Here is a 27,592-nt window from a genome sequence, read left to right as displayed (position 1 = left end):
AGCTTTCTTTTATTTTCCTTCTTTGTGCTACTCCCAGCAGTTTTTTAAGAAGTCCTTCATGTCATCTTCTTTCCAATCTGCTGCCTCTTCTCACCTCTCCTTTATGATGCTTCCCCCTCTTCCGCCTTGGGTTTAGGCGGTTCAGTCCTTCCTGAAAGCCTCATGCCTGCTGTTGCAATTACACTGCTTTTCCCTTTTGAAGTTGAGATGCTCTTGACCAAAAATTAGAACAAAGCATTCTAGCATTAGTAACAATTTTGAATAATACTAAGGCTATGCTGACTGGTGTAAAATCAGAGAACAGTCTTCAGTAGAAGCATTGGTAGGTTTATTCCAGCAGTACCAGAATGAAAGGTGCTTCCCAGACTAGTATACTATTGGGCTGACAAGTCCCAAGCAGAAATAGAGGCAAACTCAAGTACAAAGTGTTAATTGTGACTTCATCTTGCTAGGAGATTTGCATAAGATTTGCTCTTCTTTTACATCTAGCACACTTAGGATATATACAGCTTTGCAAAAAATTTTCTTTTGAAAACCTTAACTGCTATGTCTAAACATACAAGGTAAAGAAATATGGTGCCAAGAGACAATTTTTTTTTGCCAGACAATTACCTTGGTTCAATGATTTACATATATTCATAAATAGAATGAGATTTTTACCTCCTGTTTACCCCTTAGGTTTTATGAACTGGTTAATTTATCTTATCAGTTCATGTGCCTTGCCCAGAGGACGTATTTATCGGCCAGTAGATCCTTTAAGTATTTTGATTCTATTTCCTATCTAGCTAAATATGTGTTGAAGTTTTTGCATAATTACACTACTGATGGTTTACTGACCACTCTGCTATTTTATGTGTACCTTCAGGGTTTGCTCTACCAGGGATCTGAGCACAGGGCATTATTTGCTTGAACTGAAGTGTGACGAAAGCCATAAACACAGAGCCACAGCTTTGTACAAATATGACTGTCTTCCAAAAAAGCACCTTCAAAATGTTAGGGGACCAAAGCAATACAATGGACTTGGTATTTCAGAATTCCCATTGATTAATGTTTTTGAACAATTTTTAATTTATCAAGATGGTGAAATACCACTGCATGGTTCTGTTATTGTCAAGCCTATTGTTTAAAGTAAAGCTGTGTATGTTGTGAGATTTGGATTTTTTCTAAGGGATCACCTTGGAGGAAAGAGCACTGCTAACGTAAAACATTCCAAAATATAGACTCAGAAGTACAAAAGCATATTAGATACTTAGAAAAGTACTTTTTATTATTTAGAATAGGAAATAAAAAATTATGAATATTGAGGAAGTGGTCTTTTCGTTTCACATGACTAACAGCTGAACTAAGAAGTGGGCGACCCTGAGGTTCTAAGTATTTAACAATTCCTGAGAAAATAAAAGAACTTCTACAAAACCCACCAACCTTAAGAACTGCTTAATGTGCTTCACATTTCTGCAAGAAAACATAATTGACTTTTACTCAGGGACAAAAACCACTGCAACTGAAGAAAGTTGATTTCCTTCACGTTATAATAGTAGTGTTGCTTTTCCTCCATCCTTCCTGCTAACCACTACTATTTCTTTGGTGTGCATGTTGTATTACTGGCAATGCAGAAAAAATATCCCATCTTGTTTCTACTTTCCTAATACACCTAAGGCTGACTTTATAACTTTAAAGTCTATTTTAAAAGCAGTTAAACAAACAAAACCCCGCAGAACAGTGTTTAAAGGAAGAGCAGCAAGTTTCAAACAGCAGTCTTTCCACGTGAGCTGTGGGGACGTGTTGCATAGGGAGCAGGGCTCATAGGGGTGGGGCAGGCATGGCTCTGGTTCTGAGATGTGGTTTTATACTTTATGCCACTACCTAACAACACTGTAGGTGACAGAGTTATAGAAGTCTTTTTCACAGAGTCAAAGGATCAATTAGGTTGGATAAGACCTGAGATGACGGAACACCATGTCAACTAGACTATGGCATTAAGTACCGCCACCTCCAGTCTTTCCTTGAATACCTCCAGGGACAGTGACTCCACGCCCTTCCTGGGCAGCCCATTCCAATGTCTAACCACACTTTCTGTGAAGAAATTCTTCCTATGCCCAATCTAAATCTCCCGTGGTGCTTAAAAACTATGTCCTCTTATCCTATCACGAGTTGCCTGGGAGAAGAGGCCGACCCACACCTCGATACAACCTCCTTTTAGGTAGTTGTAGGGAGGGATAAGTTCTCCCCTGAGCCTCCTTTTCTCCAGGCTAAACAACCCCAGCCCCCTCGGCCGCTCCTCATGGGACACGTGCTCTTTCTTAACATCTAGAGCAGGGAACGACGCGCAGTGCTGTATACGTCACTGGTGGATGAGAGGCACGCTGCTTGGTCAGAAATTTAAGAAAATATTTCGATTAGCGCCCGCAGAAAAGCTGTCTGGCACCGAAGAGCTCTGAGACAGGTCACACCAAGGGAGACAAGGGGGAAAAAAAAACCAACTCAACATGCAGCAGAGCGCCTTTGACCACAGTGTTTGGAGCTTTGTGCCCCGGGGCCGGCCCCTGGCGCGAAACGGCGGTGCCGCTGCGGGTGCCCCGGCCGGGCGGGGAGCGGAGCCCGAGCCCGGCCCCGGCAGGGGCGGCCCCGCACGGCGGGCGGGGCGCGGCGGCGCACGTAGCCGTCCCAAGATGGCGGCCGCTCCGGACCGGGCTGCGAGGGCGGCGGCGGGGCCGGGGGTGGCGGCGGGCGGGCGTTGAGCGGGGCGGCGGCGGGGGCTGGCGGCGCTCGCCTCGCCTCGCCTCGCCTCCCCGCGGGGTGCGGGGTAGCTTTCCGCGCGGCCACCAGGCTTCACCATGCTGCGGGGCTAGAGCCGCCGAGGCGCCGCCGCAGCGCAGCGGGGTAATAATGTTAACAGAGGTAAGAGCGCTGCCGGCGGGGTGCGGGAGCGCGGGGAGCGGCCCTGCGCCCGCCCGGGCGGGCAGCGCTCAGTGCCGGGGCCTCCGAGCTGCCTGGGCGGCGGGCAGCCTCCTCCTTGGCCGCGGAGGGCAGAGGCGCTGACCGGCTCGGCCAGGGCAGCTCCGGGCCCCTCTTATCACCCTGCCTCCCCTGCCGGCAGGGCAGGGCGGGACGGGAGCGGGGCTCTCCAGCGCCGCGGCGGAGCCCGGTGCACCGTGCCCGCTCCGTGCGGCAGCTGGGCCCGGCCCGTCCTCCCCGCGATCCCCCGCGGCGAGGCCGTGGTTGGAGGAGCGGAGCGCACCTGGGGAGGGGGAACCCGCCCGGGCCCCGGGCCGCGCCCGGGAGGGGCCCCCGCCCGGACCCCCCGCGCCCGCTCCGCCTTCAGCCCCTCTGGCCTCCTTCTGGGAGGCTTCGTAAAGGCTCCGTGTTTGCTTTCTCCTTGGAGGGCTTAAGCCGGGCGGCTCGGCTGTGCTTGCAGGAGTCCGTGGCAGTAGGTAATCATTAGAAGTTGACTACCCCGGCTCGCCGCTCCCCAGTGGGGGCTTTCCGTCCCGAAGCAGCCGGGGAGCTCAGCTGTGAGGCAAGCAGGTATTTGAGGATCAGCGTGGGCTAGAAATGTCTGCTCTGTCCAAAGGCGCTCTAAAAGGGGAAATCTGGCAGTACTATCTGCCAGTGCTTTCTAGTTGCTAGGAATGAGACCTTACCCCGTTTTCTGTTTTCTCTGCAAAGACCAATCGATTTTTTATTTTTATTGTGTCAGCCAGGTGTCTGGAGTGCAGATACTTCTCCAACGTGATGATTGCATTACCCGTGTTTTATGATTTGTCATTTTATCCTACAGTGAAGGTTATTCGTCTAAAAATGAATTGTCTTAAGTCTTTCAGGGGGAGGGCTTGCTTTCTGACACTTGAAAAATTTAGCTTTGCTTTCCTGAATGGCATTAAAAAGTATTCTCTACCGTTCAATTTGCATCAGTTAAAAGTTTTAGGACGTTAAGAGAGTGGTTCTGTAGAGCCATGAGCTCTCAGATTTCCCCAGGAGGGTAAAATTTGTGGAGTGAGTTAAACCTGTAAAAATACATGACCTATTTTTGCACTGAGGGTATTTGGTGGGTGGTCAAGATTATTAATCTCCATTAAAGAGAGTTGCTGAGTGTGATGCGTAAGCATTAGCCATAGTAATTTAGATTATTTTAAGGGTGGCATAGAACGTTCTGGGTCAGTGCCTCATACTGCACTGTTTGTTCCTTTTGATGATAGCTCTGTGTGCCTATCCAAGACACTTTATTGTCTGGGAACTGAATATTTATTTATTTATTTATTTATTTATTTATTTATTTATTTTGGTAATAGTGTTGATATAGTGTGGATAGCAGTGTGGATGACACTTGATCCATTGGCTTTTTGAGGTAAAACCTGGCGCTTACATGTGTCATGACGAGTTATAATACTTAGCCTTGGTGTCAGGAGGACAGGGTTCTTATGTCCTTCTAGTTCCTGTATATAAATTATTTGTAGACAAAATGCTTCAGGGTAAAGTATTCCAGGCTTGTCTCTGCCAAGGACAGGATTTTAAATTTTAAGCAAAAATGCAGGCTTTGCCTGCCTGAAGAGCAGCTGTAGAGAGTTCTTCAGGTAATCAGACAGCTTTTGCCTGTCAGGATGTGAACTGGAGGAGTCCTTTTGTAGCACAATTTTTTGGGTGTTCCAATGGCAACTTGGTAGCTAAAACATGAACACTTACCAGACTTTATACAAAGATGCGGATTGTTTCAAGTCTACTGATACATGTATGTCTTTTCTCCTCCTTTTTTTGTTTTTCTTTGTATGTGAAAATTGAGATGGAATGTGTGGTGGACTGATATTAGAAGCAAACAGTGAACTTGTTTTTGGTGCTGGATATTTGTGGACTTGTCTAGTTTACTATGTCTTGAATGACCAAGATCACTCTACTTTTTCTTTTTTTTTTTTTTCAACTATTCAAAATTTATATCCATAAGTTTTATAACTTAAGAATGTAGACAGCATTTTTTCTTAAATATATTTAAGCATGAAGGAAAGGCACAATCAGTTTCTACATGTATTGTTATCATGTAGATAAATTATAAATTAGAGTTTCTCAAGGTCAGTTTCCTACATCCTTTTACTGTATCCATGTATGCAGACCCTAGCAGATTCATTTCAGTTTTGTGTGGAAGCAGTTAGAATTAGGACTTTGTGATCATTAATTTCAGGGGAAGATCGCACTTCCTTTCAGGAAAAAAAATACTGTGTTTTTTATTTGACCCTTACTGTCCGTCTTATTTTAGTTGCATTCAGAAATCATGTCATTTGATGCCAAGCTCATACACTTATTTGCCTACTTAGCAAATACGACTTCCCAATTTTTCATTATCTTGACCATCAAAACTTATTTCTGCAGTCATGTTGAATACATTGTCTGCATGCATTCCAAGTCCTGCTGCAAGTAAGCGTTTCCCTTGTCTGTTGTGTTGGCCTTTCTGTTTCTTTTCACTTGTTCCCCTTTTCTTGTCCATCAGATTCTTCTCTGCTTTTTAAGACCCAGTGTGACCTGTTTCCATGTGATTTACTGTCTCAGCACTTTCTCATCTGACGAGGCCATGATGGACACAAGTTGCAATGATCTGTCCCGTGTGCTTTCGGAGAACCATCTTCGTCCTGCTCACCTCTTGTACTGCCCCGACTACAGTGATGCAGCTGGTGTTTTACAACTCTGGCTCTTGGTGGTCAATAGTATCTTAAATTCTGATGGGAACAAACATTCAAAAGGATTTTGACTTAATTTATAAGAAGTTTTAGAATGTCTGGTTGAAAAGATTTTTGAAATTTGACGAAGTAGGAAAACTTTTTTGTATCGGCAACTAAAAGTGAGCCATACAAAATGAGCTCTGACATGTTGGTATTTTTTGTTATTGCTAGCTGTCAAGATAATTCACTAACTACATGTAGTATTTCCTTTCCATTAAACAATCTACTTTTTAAGAGATCTTTAACAAACCTTTTTTTGTTAGACTCTGATACTAGCCATTGAGAACTGCTTTTGAGCAAAACTGAGTAAATTAGCCTGTTTTTTAAGAATAAAGGTTGACTGAGCAGCTTGTTTTAACTTGCTTTAGAATAATAGTGAATTAGCCTTCCTGCAACAGTAGCACATTGTAATGTATGTTAGTCCAGCTCTGAAAGATGCAGAACACAGTTGTAGAACAGTTAACTGCATGATATACTGTAGCATTGTTATCTTTTTCTGTTCCTTGATACATGGCAGTGGCAGGTTGCTTGGATGCTTCATGTGTCTGAGCTATGTTCTGCTGCTAGACAGCTTCAAATGTGTAGAGATTTATCAGGGTGTCGAAAAAAATTAGTTTTCTGTCCTTTTGTGAAACTTATATGGTGGGGCTTTCTTTAGTACCAGTGTTTTCCTAGATGAAATCTAGCTGGAGCATTAGTTGCAAGCCTTTGGGAGTAAAAATCCTCTTTCTCCTTCAGGATGTTTTGTAATTGAGGTCTACCCTGTTGCTGGTCTGCACTGTGTCCTTAATTGTTGCTATGGCAGCTCTTTTAATACCTCCATGTTTTGTGAAGTGTCAGTTAAAATTATGTGAGGAATGGTAAAATTAAGGAAATTAATGTTCTGAAAAGAATGGTTGTCGTATGTTCCAAGTATTTGCTTTGAAATATTTTGCTGACTACTAGTAAAAGATAGTGTTTAAACACTCAGGACTATTCTTAGAATGTACAGTTGGGCCTCAACTGCTAAGACTGAATGCAGAGTTCTGCAACAACTCAAACAAATATCAGTGTGGACCATTCCCCGAAGCTGAGTGGAAGAAGAATAGTGTGAAGTTCCTTACTTCAATAAAAATAGTAATAGCTTGTCTGGTTAGATAGCTGAAGGAGCTCCAAATGATGATTTCCTTGGTCTGGTTGTACTCTAGGGAATTCTCTCTGTTTGAAATATGCTCGTCCTTTTCTCCCCACCCTTACAAAGATGACAAAGCATGTTTTCCTTTGAATTAGCATTGGGAGAATTGCTATTATTAGAAACAAAATTGTGGTTGTATCTAAGTTATTTGCACCACTTAAAGAATTAATATTTAGAAGTCCCATTTGCACTTCTCCCCATTGCTTGGCTGAGAACACCAAGGCTGAAATGATAAAAATATCAATTGCAATTGTCACTTGCTGTTACATGGGAAAGAAGCTTCAAGATGCAAAAGTCATTGTGGTCTTGGGCCCAACTGCTTGTTCTTCTCCCCCTGCCAAAGTAATGTCTGATTTCTGAAATAAAAACCTGAGGCATTATTTCATGAAGTAAACATATTGACAAGCTTTAACAAGAGCACTCTTGTTAACATAATTTCTGTAGTGTCACACCTTAAAATGATGAATGCAAAATTGTGATTTATGATAAATACATACTTGTGATTTACAGGTATGAGATGAAACGGGTGTTTATTTTTAATGTGAGTAAGCACAGGCGATAGATACGTTCAGCTAGGGGGACTCCTTTTATAACTGCCATTTATTTTGGACAAGAGATCAATTCCTACCCTGTCAGAGTTTGGGAATAGCTGTTAAAGATGACTATTGTTCTAAAGCAGGAGTTGTGTAAAATCCTCAGGTAGCTGAGATGGTTTTCTGAAGAAGTTATGTTGGCTTTGTTTTTTATGTGGAAGGGGATATGATCTAAGTTATGCAGTTGAAATAGTGTGAGTCAGATTTATTGCGGAATTTAACTGGCATTTTACAAACATTTAAAAAGTCCTACAGATTTGTAACTAGTTTTGTTCAAGTGGGATTCTATGAAAAATCAGAGATTTCCCAGGACAGAATACAGAGTTTGACTGTAGTGGTTAGTACAGCAGTTTATTTTGAAACTCTTTTACCAGTGAAACTGATATTTGTTCAGTCCTGCTGTTTTTCATATTTTCTCAGACAGCGAGCACAAGGCTAATTTGTTTTGAACCTCACCAGTTTGTCAGTCCACTAGTTGCCAGCAGGAGGAGATAAACTCATCTCTGCTGGCTTGCTGCCCATTAAATCCCTTCACGCCTCAAATGGCTGCATGGTGTCCTTTTTGCAACTTCTCTTGGAAGAACTTTAAATTCCCAGAACTGTGGTTTGTTTGTTTGTTTGTTTAATTATTTTTTATTTCACAGTTGAAAATACCACTGTGTTTATTCCAGTTAGGGCTAATGTGGCCTAGTTAAAAGTTCACAGGTAGCACTGATGTCTAAAAGGCTTTAATTCAGTATCACATTGTAGTTGGAGTTTTGGGTAGGAGGATGAACCTTGCACATTTTCTCTCCAAGAGTGTTCATGAGTTTGGGAGTGTACTTCGAAGAGTATTAACTGCCTAAATGCAGTTGTGCATTTGTCACAGTGTATTTTTATTTTTTATGTCTGTTCCTCTGCCTTTCTTCCATTAATCCCATGCTTCTTCAAGGAAGGGAGTGATCCCAGTTCTATTTTAATTAAATCTGTTTGTGTCAGAATGCTATTATTTCATAAAAGTCACTATTTTAAGATCACATATTCCTGTTCTTCTGTATATTTTTGCAATTCTAAGAAATGACTGTACGCCACGCTTCTTCTGGTGCCTCTGAAGCAGTGCAGGTTAGGCTGTCTTTTGTGGTTTAATGAACTGATGGAATGAACTTGAGCAGGAAGTTTGAATTGCTACATGTCCTGTAGGATGCTCTGCATTTCCACCCTTCCAGTCAGTGCTGTTAAACAGGGCCAAGTAGAAAATACTCTTAGAATCTTGAAATTCTTGCTTCAGCTGTGCCACTGATTACGAAACAGTGCCTCAGACTTGGGATAATTTATCTCATACCTCTTAATTGGTACTGAAGGCAATGGGGAATGAACATGTGTGATGTTCCCAGTCACTCTTTATTCAGCATTTGGCATTTCAGATTGAAAATCTGGTGGCGTACATGCTTTGGGAAACAAGTATCCAACCAGTGTAACTGTAGAAAGAGCGATTGCTTTAAAGCCTTGCTGATTGTCAAGATGATCTTGTTTGATTTGGAGAGATGAGGGAGTCTTGCTCCTTGCTGAGCTGCTGCTCCAACAGCTGCTGCTGCAATCTCTGAGTCTTCAGTCCTTTCTCCTGTGTGAGGCCAACTTTGCACTACGTGTCCTTTGTAATAACTCGAAACTTTGTTTATTTTTGGTTTGCCCAACTGGTATAGTGTTTGATAACATTGTATCAGCTTACTTTTCTGAAGCATATGTTTTTATTTCTGTGAAGCATATTTTTTATTTTTGTGATACTTTAAAAATAATAGGATCAGTAATAATTATATCTGTTCCTTATCCACTGAAGGAACTACTTGTACTTGAAAATCTCATCTGTATTTTGGTGTGTGACTTAATTTTAATTTTTTTTTTTTCCTAAAAAGCTGTGTGAGTGGTTCTCTTCTCTCAGTATATCTTGGTGTATTTCTTACTGATAGACATCTTAATTTTTATTGAAGAGTATATTTGAGTAAGGTATCTAACCTTTTTTTAACATACTTGAAAGACACATAATTTTTTATATTTTATATACTCAAATTAGTATTTCTGATCACAATGCAAACAAACTGAAATGCCATCAACTTTGTAAAGTTAAATCATATACAATGGAAATTTTAAATGTTGTGATTTAATGTCTGAATTACAAATTTAATCCGATGGTACATATAATGAAATAGTAATTAATTATTATGGTTTGTTTATTCTATAAAATTTAAAAATTCATGTGGAAAACATTGGTTATTTATGAATATAATTTTCATTTTTTTTGAAAAAAAGAGTATTTCTTCACAACACTATGCTAATGCTTTGTGGTTGCATTAATTTGATTTGCATGTGTGCCTAAAACTTTGAAATAATTTTTATATTTATTTTTTCATGTTGGTTTTAAGGTCTGGACTTCAAATGGTATTGGTCCTCTGTCTTTCAGTTGACAGTTGTACTACTACAGCTTCTGAAAGTTTTTTTTAAAGGATTATGAATTAGCAATAGTGAGACCAACAACAAACAATATTTCTAGAAATGTTTCTAAGCTCTTCCATTACTTTATTGGATATTTATTGAATTCTCCAATTAATGATGGTCTGCTATTGCCCATTACTGTTACTTTTAATTTTTCTTTATTTTATTCATACCTTTTTTGTTTTGTGTTTTAAATAATGTTTCTATCTTAATAATCTCAATATAACATGATACTTGACTGGATCTGGTTTGGGCTGCTGCTAAAGGGGGTTTCTCCCTCCCACCAGACACAAGCTGGTCTGACTCTTCTTGTAGCAGGTCTAGCAGCTAAACAGCAACTGCATTCTTTTGCCTTGGTGAACCAGCCTTCTGGGGAGATATGAAGGTGGGAACAAGGGAGAAGGTGCCAAATCAACAGCTGCACAGTCCAGTGCTAGAGAAGTACATAGTGCTCTTCTGCATTTCCTTCTGTGTAGATCTAAGGGGAATCAATATCCAAAATAATTCCTGTCCTTTTGAAAACAGGGAATGTCATCATTTCTTCTGTGACTTCTGAATGTATCTCTGACTCCACAAAAAGTTATGAGTAAGGTTTGGTAGCTCCACTTTGGTGAGGTTTCTTTCTTTTTTCTTGACCAAGTGGCATTGATTCAAGTTTTCAGATGTCTTCTGTAAACTTGCTCTGAGAACTGGAGACTCAAATGACTCAATTAATTTTATCTCTAATTAGTTTCAGTCTATAATCTTGAAGTGGCAAATGTTGATGCACCACTTCTGTGGTTTCCTTTCCCCCTCCCCCTTCAAATTCATTGAAATATGTTGGAAATATTCCATGCCCTGATGTTTGAGAGTGAAGTGTTCCAGCAAGTTCATAGAAGTGTCCCTCCGCATAAACATTATTTGTAGATATTCACACTAGCTTTCCTTCTTCAGTGTCTCAGTGGGAGAGGTAGTATATGCATCTGAGAGATACCCAGGGAATAGCTGATATACTGATTCTGGGCCTAGATTTTTTGTGAGGAAGGAGAAGACTACTTGAGGCTAAAAGATTCATCTAGGATACTCAGCAGGCATTTTGCTTCCATAGAGAGGCCAGATGGACAGAGGTTATGGAACAGATTATTGGAAGAAATTGTAGGAGGCTCCACCCTACTTACACTTACTTGTTTGCTTCTGAGCTACACATTGCAGTGCCTGTGAGCAGCATTCTGTAGCAAATCACTTGGTAAAACTTGAAAAGTTTCTCAGGATTGTGCAGGCAGCAGACAATAGTTTTCTTAGTACTCAGGAAAAGGCAAAAGTGCACAGAGGACCATGAAGGAGATGCACAGAGCAAGTATGCCTTCCCAAAAGGGATGGTGAGCCAAACATCTCTTGGAAGTCAGTGGGTAAAGCACACAAGCAATAAGAACTGGAAGAGGGATTAGGAAAGGGGGATATTAAATACGTGAAGGGGGAAGATTTGGTTTATTTTTATTATATTCCCATTGCACTTATCCCATTGGAAAAAGACAATAATATATAAACATTCCCCCTCACTCTTAAGTAAGGGCATTTTTTGCCATACCCTCAAAGTGCTGATTTTTTGTGTTGGCACTGTCCATTCTCCCAAGAATTAGGCATCAGCTGCTTATTAAAGTTTCAGTCTTCCTTGAATATTGTGGAGCGCTGGACTAATCTCTATCTATTGCTTTATTTTATGCAACTGGATGATATTCTGTCCAGAAAAGCAGCTGCCAGGAACTGGAAGTTTTGAGGCTTACTCTAGCTTTATAGAGGTTTGTGTCATTTTGTGTAACAGCTGTTTCCATGGTTATTTTGTCTTCATCCAGTAAGCATGCTTCATAAGAAATTTGGCCTTATTGGAGTTCAGATGTACTCTCAGAGACCACTGGGAATTTATAGTGAAATAGTGGTTGTATCAGAGTTTCTGTATTTTGTAACTGGAGAACACGTATGGCAGTCAAAGAATTTTATTAAATTTAAACTTAAGAAGGAAACAGTGGAGTATCATGACAGTTTTCAGAGGAAGGTGCTAGTATTCTGTCAGTGGATTAAAATTTCTTAAAAATGTACTATATTTGCAGCTTGGGATCTGTTCATTATTTGTGTACTGAAAACTACTTCTTTATGGTGCATACTCTGCTTTGAAGTTCTTCTATTTTTAAATCCATTTCATTTTATATTTTGCTTATTACAGTGCTGATTAAAAAGTAATCCATACTTGTAAAAAATGTTGGGGAACTATGAGTAAATTTTTGACAAGAGAAATTAGATATAGTGAAGAGGTGATCATTGCAAGCAGGAGTCCAAACTGAAACTAGTTTGTGATGCTGGCACTGATTGAGGTCTTGGAATTAGAATAAAACAACCCCCCTAAGTATTAAAATCAGTGAATGCTGTGTTGGTAGCTCTTTCTTCAGATTCCAATGCTTAGGCAGTAGATGCCTTTTATTATGTTGGTGGTAGGTGTGTAGAGACTACTGCTCTTGCTTGTTTATTTTTGAAGATCAAGATGAGCATCAAGATGTGGAGGAAGGGGATAATACTTTTAAAAATTGTTTTACTTCTCGGTCACGTAAAAGAAGGTCAGAATATAAATTGGGAGCACCAACAACCTCTCTAAATCTACCCTTCTCTTGGTGGCCAGTATAGCCAGTATGTGGCTTCATTATATGGATATATTTTGTTTTGGCACAAAGTCTCTTGTGGTGGAATTGGATATTGTACATTGGTTTCTGGATGGATTTGTATTGTAATAGGGAGACCAATACTGGACACAGGACTCTAGGAGTGTCTAAATACAGAAGAAGAGTCACTTTGCTGGACCTGCTGGTGACATTTCTGTTGATATAGGGTACAATACTGTTGTCCACCCACTATGAGGGCACACTACCGACACATGTTCGCCTTATGGCCCAGCTCTGGGTCCCATTCTGTAGAGCTATTTCCCAGAGAGTTGGTCCCAGACTGTATTGTGGCCCAGGTTATTGTATCCACCCCAGATGCAAACTTGTGCTTGTTTTTCATTGAACTTCCTGAGGTTCCTGTCAACCCATTTCTCTAGCCTGTTGACACCCTTCTGAACCCTCCAGCGTACTGAGCACTCACCCCACTTTGGTATTCTGTGCAGACTTACTGGGAGTTCCCTGTGTCCCATCACCAGCATTGATAAGACACTAAACTTCATTGGTCCCATACTGATCCTTGAAGGTTACTGGCTGCCCACTGAACTTGCACCACTGATGGTGTCTCTGCATCCAGCAATCCAGTCAATTTTCCACTTACCTTATAATCTACTCATCCAGCCCATACCTCACCAATTCTGTGATAAGGAGGCTGTGGGATATTGTGCTAAAGCTCTTCTGGTGCCAGTATGGTCTGGAAAATCATTTGTATTGGCTTTCTGTTGAGCTTTGACTTTCTGGATTCCATGATAGTGGTTGCAGTACTACCTGTAGTCAAGATGCCATTTGACATCACAGCTGAGAAACTCAATGTGGTTTCTCCTTCTGAGCACTACATTGTTGCTTATAGATTTTCTTCTCCTTTATAATAAATTAAAAAGACTTTCTTACAGGAGTGGTGATGGATAGGGATTTTTAAACCACGCTATTTCATTTACCAAAATAATTCTACAAAGATATATGACATAACTGACTAGTTAGAGAAACAGCCTTGCTCACTAAGGACAAGGTGAAAGTTAATTTTTAGTCTTGTTGAGTGCTAACTTGTTGAATGTCAGGTAGGAGGGTGAGTATTACTGAAGGACTCCTGGCAATTGTGATAATGTGAATTGTTTTCATCCATTTATACTCTTTCACATTTGTGTCCTAACCTAATAAGGCAAGTATCACAGAATCACGTCAATCTTTAGATTTGGTCCAGTCTTAGATAAAAATATTCTAAAGTTATGTTGCTAGCATAGTATTTTTAAAGTAACTTTTTCGTCTTGAGGAGGAATGTTGCTTATTTGGGAATTGTTAGATTGTGGTATGCGGTTTTAAAAGAATAAAAAACCAGAGTAAACCACTATACTGCATCCCTAGTAGTTTCATCCTGAAGTTAGTGGGATACTGCTGAAAATTGTGCTGCAAGTATCAAATAGCACATATGATATCACCGGGGATTAAAGAACTAAACAAAACTCTTGGATGACTAATTTTATAGCCTGAGGAAGCCAAAGTACTAACACATTATTTAGAAGTTAATGAGTAAATCTTTCTACAGTAAACTTAAGTACTGGATTTTGTGTGTATGTATAATATTTATGTATATGCAAAATATATGTAAGCACATACAGTTTAACTCACAGTAAAAAAAAAAAAAAATTCACACATCCTGCAGATATGAATTGAAACGTATGGTTTAGCAGTCTGTTTAGAAGAAACCACTGATTCGGAGAAGTTTGCTTGGAAATAATTATTTGCTTATTGATGCTTTCAAGCAAGCCATCAAGTGGTAAAAACAAAAATCTTAGTGTTTTTTTGTTTGACTTTGTTTCAATTTTTGTTTTTGTGGGGTGGTTGTGGTTTGAAATTACTGAGATTTTCTGAAACAGATCACTGTGGATATTTTTGTGGATACATTGTGGATATCACTGAATCACTGTGCATAATTTTTTTTAAAGCTGATTCTATCAATTAAAGATTGCACAAACTATTTGGCTCCCAGCCACTGCTGTGAAATTGTGTGGTGTCTCTATAGAAAAAATAATCGATTCAAGAAAAGTAATCACTGTTCATCAGATGTCTTATAACCCATCTTTTTCCACTTTGTCCTCCCTGATAGGAATGGGTTGCCTTTAAATTGAAGACCGTGTCCCAAACAATTTATATATAACCTTGATATAAATTTTGTTAGTAAGTATGAGCTGATACAGGTAATGGCATAAATGATGGAGATTTAAGTTCAAAGAATAGGCAGATGTTTATTGCTTGGCAGAAGGGGTGTTGAGTTGAAGTTACCACTATCATGGAAGAAAAGCTTAGAACTAAAGAAATCTCTACCTTCCAAAAGCTCAACTGTTAAGATATGAAGAACCTTTTAAAAAATGTGTCCCATGCAACTGTTTATGTAGGATCCCTGAACTTTACCCCCAAGTTTTTATTAGAAAAGACATAGAGACTGCCTGTGAGAGGTAACGCCTAGGGAGAGAGACTGATTTAATGTATTTGCTTTCAGATAAATATTGGGAACCTTAAGTGGTAGAAATTGTTCTAGAAGCAAAGCTGATGATAAAGTTCATTCAGTGAAATCAGGTTTCTTTAGCAGTGAAGGAAAAAAGTACCGGTGAAAAGAACTTTTAAATAACTCCTTGGTGCAGTTGAAGGCAAGAAAGTAAAAAACTTAAAATGCTGCTTGAGCAGTAGTCACAAGTGAAATACACAAGAACAGTTTCTTGACTAAAGAGCATGTGACTTCATTATTTTTAGCTCTTTAGGAGTACAGAGGCTTTTTTTTCCCACTTGATAAAGATTCTGGGGGCTTCCCCCTCTCTCCCCTTTGCAATTGTTTTGCACTAGAAAGACTTGAAATACATGTAATCTGTTTATGCAGAGGCTGAATGTGGAACAGTCTAGATTATCTCATTGGCTTAAATTCAAGATAGAGTTAGAGGGATTACTTTATTTTCTCACTTTAGATCACCTTAGGTGATCCTGTCAAGCAATAAACCTGGCCCTGTTTCAATCACCTAAGGTGATCCAAAATGCTTTCATCTTTTTGTCTTGTTTTCTGTCCAGATAACTAAATTAGCTTGGATACAAGTCAATATGGATTGTTAAAAAGGAAAAAGATCACTTTCCTGGAAAAATTATTAAAGATGAGTTTGAGTATGTGACTTTCATATTTAAGAAAGTAGCTGAAAGTGGAATTGCATCACTTATTTCCCATTGCTATTCAAGGTGGTCAAGTGCTTCTTTTAAATTTGACCAAAACTCCATATCCTTTTAAATTAGAACATGATTCAGAGTGCATGTTATCAGAAAAAATGTGTGTGTCTGTGAAGGTTGCCCCTTGTTTTTTGTAATAAGAGAAATAGATGGGCCATCCTCAAGAAACAGCAACATGAAATGAGGCTTTCTGTCCCTTGCTGATATCCCTGGTATAATAAAATTTCAGCTGTTAGTGCTGAAAATAAAGGTTAGTAAAATAAGGGTCAGTTTAAATGAAAATTTTCACTTCCTTATTTCGTGTAGTGATCAGCAATGCTGGCAGAGCAGGTGTGAGAGAGGAAGAAAAAATGATCTTTATACTAATCTTGACTCTTGACTCCAGGCTGAATTTTACTCTGCTTTTTTCACTCGAAAAGAAAGCTTGATGTTGAAAATATTACCATTTCTGGTAGAACTGGAAGTGTTAACTGAAAGGCTGGTCTTTTTCTTGCAATTGTATAAAAATATGGAGCATAATTTTTTTTATTTTTACTGTAATTATATTACTAATTCAATTCTAATATTCTGACTTTAGCAAACATGCGGGTTTTACTAATAGAATTAGTTAGATAAATACTGAAGTTGAAGTAATATGCACAATAACTTTTATCTTTCCTGTTACACACTATAATGTTATGTATTTTAAGAAAATGTTCACATATATTTTCATTGAGAGGTTTGTGCTTCTAAAAATGAGTTTCATGAATAGTCAACAGTGCTGTAATAGTGGTCTTAGAGTACGGATGAAAAATTATTGCCTCTTCACAAAAGCCTAATTTGTTAGGCTGCCTTGTATAGCCGTAGGGGAGGGGAGGGGAAAAAGATCCCAAAAGCTTTACTGTTTCGTGCAGTGTAAGGACACAGGAAAATCTGAACTCAATACAATTAGACATGATTGCGTTTGAATTAATCCAACTGTTAACCAGTTAAGCCATTTGACGTGCAAGGTGTGCATTGAGTGGAAGAAGAGGTGGACTCTTGTGTAACAGAAAAGGAAAGTTTCCAGCCTTGTAACCCGGAGGGATCAGCAGGAATACTGTACTTATGCAGCAGAAGAAACTTAATTTTCTTCAATTTCTTATCTCTTAACATTAATTGTGCAATTTTATTTATTTACAAAATTATCAGTGTATATTTATATGCTTTAGTATTTTAAGCTTGCTCTGGGAAAAATAATAAATCTAAACCTAGAGCAGTAAAAGCAAAATAAAATACATAAAATTCTTTCTAAAAAAATTTTTTTTAAATCCCAAGAGTTTTCTTGTGAGTACTGCAGTAAATTGTTGTGTAGATTCACAACAATTATTTTTACATATTATGAAGTGCCAGTGGGGCTCAGGGTTTTGTTCTGCTTTGCCTTTTTGGACTAAGGAAGGAAAAAGGAGAAAGGATAAGAAGAAAGAGGTTAAAAAGAGACCTTTAGTAATGTTAGGAAACCACAATATGCAGAACTCTTCAAAACCCTGTTTGACATGTCTTTCAGTTGACTGCTGTAACTTTTCCAGGTTGGAAAAGGTAGCTACGGAGTTGTTAATGGTTTATTTTACAATTGTTAAATATTTCTCTGAGTACTGTAACATAACAATTTCTCTGGAGTGAAATTGGCACTCCAGTTAGTACAGCTTTCCAATTTTACTTGTCAGGCTAGTGAAGAGACAGTAATTTGAAACCTAAAATAATGTTTATAATCACTTGACAAAAATGACATTCACCTTAATTATAGAAAGGTTTATATGTGAACATGCTCCATTTACACTCAAAATGGAAGTCAAATTAAAAGGCAGATGTGTAGAATTAACAAAATTAAACTTGGCATCTACTTTATATGTAATCTCTGACAATTTTTTTTTAGTGTGAACCCAGAGAAGGCATTAAATACATTTGGTAAAGCCTATTAGAATAATAGTTTCAACTACCCAAATGGAAAGCAGTGTTTGATTATTAATGTCTTGTTTGGGACAGGTCAGCTACAGTAATTTTTAGCGTATTAATGGACAAATGTAATTTGATAAACACAGTAAAAGAATTCTGAGCAAAGAAACATTGGTGTTGTTTTTTTTTTTAAATGGCACTGTTCTTTCAAAGTTATTATTTGCAACTTATTCTGTTGCAGCCATTAAATTTGAAAACAATGATGATCAGCAGTCTTCCCATGTGGTACAGGTCTCTTGGATGCTATTGTAAGACTTAAGTATTATTCTGCTGAAGCTTTAAGATTGACAAGCAGGTGATTCCAGAGCCTGACTTTTCTTTATTGGTGTTTATTTCCTCTCATACTGCATCTCCAAGCTTGGAACCACAGTTCCTCTGAATATGGGGAGAAACTGTGAAGAGAAACAAGTGCTTGGAACAGGAGCTTTTTGCTGGAGTGAGAGGACAGTGGCATCTGAAGCCTTGAGAGAAATCACATGTGTCTGTTGTTTGGTGGCACCGAGGAGGATAGAAGGAGCCTGTCATCTGGACTTCTGGAGTAGCACTTGTTTTGCACTAACTAGAAACACTTGTATGTCCTACTGCCAGTTGCAGGCCAAAATTGACAGCACTAGTTTAAATCCAAACAAAAAACCTATGTTACCCTGGTGAATTGTTTTAAGGTGTGTTAAGGCTGAGGATTTTGCTCAAAGATGGGAGAGAGTCAAAGGTCTGAAAGCTTTGTCAGCTGGAGTAAGCAAAGAAGAAACTTATTGAAGCTACTTTTTAGTAAGACATAATTTTGCTTTTAATGGGAATAAGTCATTGCTGTTGTGGATTTATATAAGGTCCTGTGTGAATGGTCATGTTAAGGCATATAGTCAGTCGTAGCTTAGCACTGCTATCCATAAGGGTCTGCAGCTAAGACCATCACAGTGTTGCGGTGGTTAGGAAGCAGGAACCAAAGAAAGAGAAGGCAGATGTATATAAGAAAGCGAATTCTTTATCTACCACTTTTAGTGGTTGGCTGTATACGGTGGGAAAAACGGACAAAACCTAGTAAAAAAAACTGATGGTGTCACTGAGGTGATATTGTTGTCCTTTAAAGCTGAACAAGCATGTGTTAATATTCACCTGTGCATGTCTGTTCTCACCTGATGAGGCTCTGCAGTGCACTGTTTGAGCTTACAGACAACCCTTAACTTCAACTGCAGTTTAGTTTGCTAAACCAGTTCCATACTGTGGAAAATTACCGTGTGTGATCATGACACTCCGTTAGCCCATTGTATATATGACCTTAGTAATACACTGCAGAAGTCTGTGAAATCTTGGACTTGAAAGCTAAGAAGTGGTGATGGTGGGGCAAACATATGCTATCTGTAGTGGTGGTAAGCAAAAGTGGCTACAACTGATGAGGTGGAACAGTTGTTGATCTGCAGTAAAGATCCTTTATCCGTGTGTGTGCACATGGAATGTACCCAAACATGCCTACCACAGGACTAAGGCCTGTGTGCTTCTTTAGCCTTGAAAGTCAGTGAACAGCACTACGCCAGTTCAGCTTGAAAGTTTGTCCCTCCAACATAAGGCACATCAGCTATCCAAGGTCTGGATAGCTGCAACTTAAATGCCAGCATTTATGCCATTTATTCAGAAGACTGGCTTGTTTTTTCTGTCAAGACTGATAAGCATTCACCCTGTAGTTAACTTGAGTCAGGCTAGACAGAGCTTTAGTAAATCTCTGAATCTTCTAAAAAATTATAACATAAATAAAACTGATTTGGAAATAAGTTGCAAGCAGGGTTTGAATTTAAATACCTGAACCTATTTTTGTACTGACCAGCTGTGTAGTCATGTTTGTGTAAAGTTTAGATGTTCTTTTATTAGTTGATTTTGATGTGTTTAAGGAACTTTACACAAAGTTTTAATTTTTTTCCTAGGAGTTATACTGCTGAAGTGCCTTTTAGAAGTGTGAAGTTAGGAGAAGTTTTATTTACAGTCAGCCAAAAGGGTACCATCCTGATGATTAAATCCCTTTGAATGTCTCAAAATCTGTAAGACTATAAACCACACATTTAGAGCATACAGGAACTGGGCCAGCATCGGTTGTACTTACTGAAGTGTACCAAGTTGTATGAATTTTAAGAAATCCTATTAAAATACCAAATGAGATTTGAATCTTTGTAGCCATATGCTAAATTACAAAACTAGAGCAGAGGACAAAAGGTTACTGTTTTATTTATTAGAGTTAGAGAACTTTCTTTGTTAATTATGCATTCATCCAATTCTGAATATGCATCCTGCCATCTAGTTTAATTAAGTCATTTAGAGTGCTTACCCCATATTTAGAACTTAAACTTTTTAAAATGATACCATTAAGCACAGTGGGTTTTTGACAAAATAAAGGCCCTGATTAAATGTTATTTTCTGTGTGTATATCTTCCTTATCTTCCTGATGCTTGTAGTGTTCTGCAGAAGTTTTAAAATGTATTTCTGAGGGCATAATTAGGCAGAGCCTTCTTTTTTGTACTGAAATTTAGATGTACAATGAGGTCATGTTTTTACTTAATTGTTGCATTAGCCAGGGTGTTTTGGGTTTTTTGTTTGATTGTTTTTGTAGATTGGTATGTCTCTTCTGCCTTCCAAAGAGTTTATCTCTGAATCATAGGATAGTTTAGGTTGAAAGGGACCTAGTTCCAAGCCCCTTCCCATGGGTAGGAACACATCCTACTAGACCAGGTTGCTCAGAGCTTGATCCAACCTGACCTTGAACACTTAAAGGGATGGGGCATTCACAGCTTCTCCGGGCTACCTGTTCCAGTGCCTCACCACCCTCACAGTAAAGAATTTTTCCCTAATATCCAATCTAAACCTACTCACTTTCAGTTTGAATCCATTCCCCCTTGTCCTGTCACTACATGCCCTTGTAAATAGTCTCTCTCCATCTTTCCTGTAGGCTCTCTTCAGGAAGGACACAATTATCTACTGCATTTACTTATCCTCAGTCAACAAAACAACAAAATCTTCTACTCAATCATGATCAAGATTTTTCCTTTTTTTTTTTTTTAATGTAGCACCAGTTCAGCATTTTAGCTGTGTGGATTGTATGGTTTATATCATCTAATATCACTTTTTCTTCTTAAATGGAATTGAATAACTTGCAATGCAGTATTTTAATTGCAGCACTTAATTTACGCTCATCTATGTACTGGTATGTTTAATTTTTCCCAGCCTCAAACACTAAGAAAAAAGCCAATATATCTTTTACTAAGAAACTTAACTAGGAAGAAAATAGAATTTTATCTCTGTGTTCCATTAAACTTATAACTGGAAAAAATTAAGTAATTCTGGTTCTTACAGTTTAGATTTGTGGAACAATCTCTCCTCAGAGCTGTGATTTCGCGTTTTTTGGTGTTGCTCAGAAAATAATTAAAGCTGCTTTATATAGAAATCTTTGTTGTTTATAGGATTTCTAAAACTTTGTTTTGAAAAAGTTGATTTTTTTTTTTTTTTTAATCCTGTGCCTAAGATGAAAAAATTAAATCTAAATTGTCCTTGGGAGCAATGGACTGTAGCCAAGCTTCCCCTGTCCTCCATATTAAAAGCTAAAAAAACAGCTCTCTGCAAATATGGTGTTCAATCTTTGCTTGTTTTCTAAATGTCAAACTGCAAGACGAGTTTATTTAAATACTTCCTTAGTGTTACTTGTTGACATAGCAGTTGTCTGAGTTCCCATCAGAGTATCATTTGATCACTGTTAGGAAAGGCGTAAATTAGACAACAAAAAGAAAAAGAAGTTGAGAACCTTAGAACTGGAACAGTTTTGGTGACCTATAAATACTTGTCATCATTGGTTTCACACTCTTGGGACTTGGCTGAAACATGCTTTCCAGATTGAGCTAGAGACTGGGTTGAATTAAATTTATGTAAGTTTTGTTGACTGCATTGCAACACTGTGAAGGTCTAAAAACTATTGTAGCTAAGATCAGTCAGGTTTTCCCAACCTTGTTTTTTTTTAGATTACTGTGCATATACATACACGTATGTGCATACAAACATCTGTCTATGCTGATAGATCATGTTTGCATATATGTGCGTATATAAATGCACTTATATTGTAACCTATATTGGCACAATAACCTGAATCTTGCTGGTTTTTTTTGTATTTGTGGTGGCTCCTCCAGTACAGGTGAAGCACTGCTCCATTTATGCAATCCCACCAGTCCCACAGATGTTTCTGTGGCCGGCTTTAAGTGCCCCATGGATTTTTCAAACAACCCTCGTCTCCCCACCACTGCCAAAGTATTTAGTCCTGCCTGCTAAACCAGATCTCTTCTAGGAATGTGGTAATGCCTGTGTGGACAAAAGTGTTAATCGGGGATCTCTCTCTTGCTCCTTTTCTTTGTTTTTATATATATATTTAATGTCCTGGTTTTAAAAGAAAATCCTACTTGAGTATTTCAAAGGATTGTTTGAATGCCCTTGATTTCTATGGTAGTAATTGTTAGAGGTAGTAATCAGTTTCCTCCTTTTTGTTTGTGGGGGAGAGTAAGAGTGTATTTGCACCAAATATTTGGTGCACCTGTTGACCCATCTGTGACTTGACTGGAGAAAGGGACACATTTTTAGTCTTGCAACTGCTTTCATCTAGGGGAGAAATAGCATTGTTTGGTTGTAGAAAATAACAAGTTTGCGTGGGTAAAATGATGTTGTATTCTGTCTCTTCATGTTCTGTCACAAAACCTGCTTTTTTCTTGGAAATGTCAGTGAGCTTTTCATGGGGAAGGAGAACGAAGGGATCTCAAGGAATGAAAGTGTACAAAATGAGGGTAGAGAAGAAAAAGAAATGACACCTTAAAGGATGATAGTTGCATCTGAAATTAGAGATGAGGAACAGTATTTGAAAGAAAAATACTCTAGTTTTGGCTAAACTGGACTACTAGGTGACAATGTAACAGGGACATATTTGATAGCAATATGCTCTTTAAAACAAAGGTAATTTTTGTTTCATCAAGCAAAACTTATTTCCTATCTAGTTACAATGTATCAAGCTTTGTAGAAACTGCAAATACTGCTCTGGAGATTTAAAGTTGTATGAATATCATATTAATTGTTCTTTTTCTATGTGTTCTTCATTACAGACCAGTCTTTCCATATGGGGATGGGGAAGTCTTGGCGTTGTGCTTTTTCTAGTAACTTTTGGACCCTTCGCTATATTTTACTTTGCATTTTATATCCTCTGCTTTGTGGGTGGGTAAGTATACTACTTAGTGTTTTGTATAATTATCTATGAAAGTAAAATTTTAATGTGAATATTAGCAAATGGCTTGCTCTGAAGATCTGTAGTGGTTTTTTGTAGTTATTATTTTCACGTTTGAGCAGCTTTTTATGAATGTTTTTTTTTCTTGAAATCTCAGTTTAGCTGTTATGGGTGTTAGAGGACAAATACTCACATAAAACCAATGTTAATTTCAGTTCCTACTTTCTATTACTGTGTCAGTTCTTTTCCCAGGTACTTACTAAGTACTTATGTCTCCCTTTCTATCACAGTCTCATTTCCCTGCCTAAGACACTTGATTCATGAGGAAAGCTAGTGGATGCTTTCCTGGGTGTTTGAAAGTGTTGCTACACTTTAAACAAGTAGATCAGTTCAGCAGCTGTAGGCATTTCATACTTTATATAGACAGGAAGGAAGCAAACAGGTGAAGTTTTTGTGGTCTTTAGCACCATTATTACATTGCATATTATAATATCTCCCTTGTAACCATTAAAACTTTCATTTTCAGTGCAAACTCAAGATGTCTATTCCTCCTTCTTCTCTCTCATAAGACTAATCTGCAGAATAACAACATTTCTAGGCTCTCCAAGACCTGCTTGATTTCTTATGGGGTGTGTGGGCTATCTTTAAGGGTTTTTTCCTTCCTTTGGAACACTCTGTTAACCTTCTTATTCGATACAGTACAGAATGGATGTATATTCCTGTGTGTCTCATCAAAAAATGTAATAGAGTTTTGTAGCTAGGATTAGAACTGCTGTGCACGAGTTTCAACTGGATTAAGTTTAGCATTCCATCTCTGAAAAATCAGAATAGTCAGTCTTCTAGAATGAGGATTTAGTTAAAGTAAAACCAACTCCAAGTAAATGCTTTTGTCTTGGTAAGTCTTGATGCATGTATGTTTATCATATTTTGCTGGCTCTTTGTCCAGAGGAAAAGACAAAGAGTCTGTCCAAAGGGCAAGATTTCCTCTATTTATTGTTTTGTGCTACCACTTCCTTAGTATTTGCAGTTTGAAAAATAAGAGCTTATCCTTCATTCTTGCTCAATTTCAGTAGCTTGGCTTTTCAAAGCTGACAGTCAAAGCAGTCTTTCATAGAGTATGTCTGAAGCCAGCTACAATTTGCCACCATGAGAATACCTGTGGTGCCTGTGCTCACTCATTCTCAAGTCGGCTCTGCAGTTCTTCTGCTGCTTTGGTTCATTTTTGTCACTAGTCAGTAAACATTGATCTTATTAAGGATAAATTCGTCTAGGGATGGTGTATCTGTTGAAGCAGAATTTGTATCCATCTCCCATTTGTATCCATCGATGTGTTTACTTACATAGATGTCAAATCTCAGTCCTTCCAATAGAATGTCATCACTTCATTACTTTAACATACACATTTTGGCTAAGGCTGTGATCTGACCATTTTTTACGCTGTTAATCTTTTTCAGAGTGACACAGGTTAACATTCAACACACAGAACTGTGAGTGCCAGCTAGGTCAAATAGGTTTATACCTAAATTATTCCTGCCTGCTTTTTCTTTTTTTTTTTTTTTTTTTTAATTAATTCCCGAGAAGTTTAGCCAAATGCTTAGTCATGTTTCTCTTAGAAACAAACAAATTAATGTTACAAAGTAACTTTTCCACTTACGATTTGCAGTTTTATGACATAACATCACTTACATAAATTTAGAAAATAAAAATGTAGTTTTGTTCCTGATTATAGTAGTGTCCATAATATTTACCATGTCCTTTTCTGGAGAAAAATAAGAATTTTGGACATGGATTTTTATGCTAGAATTTTATGGTTGACTTTTACATTACTTCTAGGTTTTTATACTTTGCTCAAAAAATACCAAAAGTGACCTGTATCAAAGATTTCTGACTTCCAGTAGCTGGAAGTCCAGCTGCTGTCCCATTTTGCAGTTTAAACAAAAGAAAATGCTGAATCCTAGCTAGTCTCATTCTTAGTATTGACCTAAGCATTTAAATTATACACCAGTGAGCTATGCAGGAAGACAATGGTGATGCCATATCTGTATCAATATGATCAGTCTGTTTATACTGTTTAACTTCTATTATGTGCTAGTTGTTTCTTTTTGATTTACTCTCAGCTGTATTTGCACAGATCACTTGTAGTAAACATACTATTGGGTTTTTTTGTGTACATGGAAGAGTACTGAAATCAGTTGTATATATATGAATAAAAGTTCTAAATCAAAATTTCCCCTTGTTCATTTTGTTTCGAGGCTGACTTAAGATAGCCTTTTTCAATTCAGAATCTGGTAACTCATCATATAGGGAACTGAGCTCTTTCCATCAAAAGCAGGAGGCAAAATACAGGTTTTGTTTCCTTAACCTGTGTAGAATATTACAGGGTGTTATTCTTCATGAAACACTTTTTGCCTCTTTTTCAAGTGTTGATGCAGATCCTTTAGCCTGAGTGCTGGGCCTGTTAGTTTCCATCTGCCTTTTCTTTCTACTAAGCATTAATTACCTTATTTTCTTTCTTTCTCTCTTTCACTCCTAAGGAAGTAAAATAAAAATTATGTGAATTGTGGCTCTCCCACCAGATTTGGGCTTCTGATGTTGCAATAACTGAAGTTTCTTGGATCATCGGTTGCTTTTGTCATTTAAGGAAATTTGCTCTGTCGTCAAAACTCATAATAATTGATACTCAGTCACATCCATATATATGTGATTGGCTGCCAATGCTGATGATTCTAAATGCTGACCAAATCAGGGATGGTTCTGAAGCTGCTTTTCAAAAAGCATTCGGCTGAGACTGTTACTTTTCAGACTCGAGGGGAAAATGATAAATCTGTGGTCTTCATATTTCTATCTTTTACCTTTGTTCTGTTGTTACTCTGTCCTTGAGAAAAGCTGGCCTTCCAGTAATCTTTGGAAGAATTTTTTAAAAAATTAAGTAAAATACAAGCTTTTCCTTTTCTGGATCTATTTATTTAGAGAGAAGTAAAATGATTTCTCATTCACCATATTGAAAATCCTCTTGATGAATTGGATAAGCATTTACACTACAAGATTTTGGTTAGCTAACAGATGCCCTGAATAGTCAGATTCTGTATCCTGTAATGCACACAAAATTTTAAATTAGAGAATTTCTTCATAGAAGCAGAAGCTCTTCTAGCTTAAAAGTGAAAATACTAAAAGGCATCTAAGAAGATGAGCATATTTTTAAGCTGTTTGTAGTATTAGTGTTTTTGAATGGGTTTGAGAGGAAACAGAGATATAATCTATAGTAGTTATTTCCAAGACTTCAGTCCTTCTGAGTGAAAGAAGAGAAGCAGCTTGCTGATAAATGTTTGAAGTTAAAACTGATTTTAGGCCAAATTTGAGTATACTGCTTTCTTTAAAAGACAACTGAGATTTCTAATAGAGAAGTCATAGATAATCAAAGAAAAACTCTTTTTATTAATTAAAAACAAAATAACCAAATATTAGTGAAACTAATATTGAGATTTTTCTAAGCAAGTTCTTGTCCTTGAACTGAATTATGATACTACTAGCACCATTGATGTTATGATTTTAAAGTTATCTGGAGCAGAATGACAGTTAGACCTGCTTTTATTTTTTTGCTGTCATCTGGCTGGGAAAGACAGCTATAAGGAAATTAGAGTATCAAGTGAGCTTTTCTTATGCATTGCCTTGTTACTGGTAATAATTTTGTGTAACGCTTTTTTTTTTTCCCCTCTCTTTCTTGGAGTTGTTGAGGTATAAATGACCACCTCTCTACTTCTGAATTACTGAATCTTTGGGGGACGTAACAAAAACAGTTCCCATTTTGGAAATTAAAACCTTCAAATGTCATATTTTAGCTTGGATAGGAATTTTTCTCAGATCTTGGGAGTATCATATATCAACAGCAATCTATATTGAAAGAATGTATTATTTCACCACATTTCAAGCCTGGAATAGCTTTGTGAGATCCTGTGGTCACAAATACTGGTCAGCTGGCCTCTAAATTGAATGCTTTGAAACTTGTCTAAAAAACTATGCATGTTTAGCCATCTGAAGGCTAGTCTGAGCAGCAGTGACTTTTTTTTAATATGCTTGATGTTTCAAAAGCTACATACTTTGCTTATGCTATAATTGGCACAACCACTAGGTTTTCATCTCTTTCTTAGTAAAACTAGCTTTATGTTTATGTATTTTTGTGCCCTAGTGCCATAAGCTGTAAATAAATTATTGCTGTTGTAGCAGGTTTGAGTGCAATCTTTAAACATATGCAATCAGTGGTTAGTTATGCTTACTACATCAGTTTATTCCTGGACTGTGCTTTTGTGACTTATACTTCAGTGGAGTGGCCTGAACATATCGTTAAAGAGTTTATTATTTCATAGTGTTGAAGTAAAAGAATCTTTGTATAAATACAATCAGAGCAACTTCTATATGTGCCCCCCTTTCCAGGTACCCCTCTTTCATATTTGTGAGCATAGACAGTGTGTTATTACAGGTTCTTCTCATGCAGCAGCTCTGTAGTGTAAACTGTGCTTTATAGAGCTGCTATGTGATAAGAATATATG

The 27,592-nt window shown here is 38.0% G+C and overlaps 1 protein-coding gene across 2 annotated transcripts in view; it reads left to right on the top strand.

Annotated features, from left to right (window-relative positions):
• Positions 1 to 2,625: 2,625 nt before the first annotated feature.
• SNX13 (sorting nexin 13) overlaps positions 2,626 to 27,592 on the top strand; it is a 65,158-nt gene continuing 40,191 nt past the window's right edge. The window contains exons 1-2 of one of the 2 annotated variants that reach the window (XM_027877921.1): positions 2,626 to 2,898; positions 22,927 to 23,039. In XM_027877921.1, the coding sequence (XP_027733722.1) occupies positions 2,887 to 2,898; positions 22,927 to 23,039 (125 nt within the window). In that variant the 5' untranslated portion in view covers positions 2,626 to 2,886. The remainder of the gene's footprint in view (positions 2,899 to 22,926; positions 23,040 to 27,592) is intronic. The other variant, XM_027877920.1, reaches the window with a different exon arrangement.

The sequence above is a fragment of the Empidonax traillii genome, unplaced genomic scaffold (genome assembly GCF_003031625.1).
Source record: "Empidonax traillii isolate 1590-97213 ecotype Southwest subspecies unplaced genomic scaffold, ASM303162v1 scaffold35:size4298261, whole genome shotgun sequence".
Taxonomy (NCBI): Eukaryota; Metazoa; Chordata; class Aves; order Passeriformes; family Tyrannidae; genus Empidonax; species Empidonax traillii.
The sequence above is the reverse complement of the archived record's forward strand: the minus strand, read 5'-3'. Positions and strand labels throughout refer to the sequence as shown.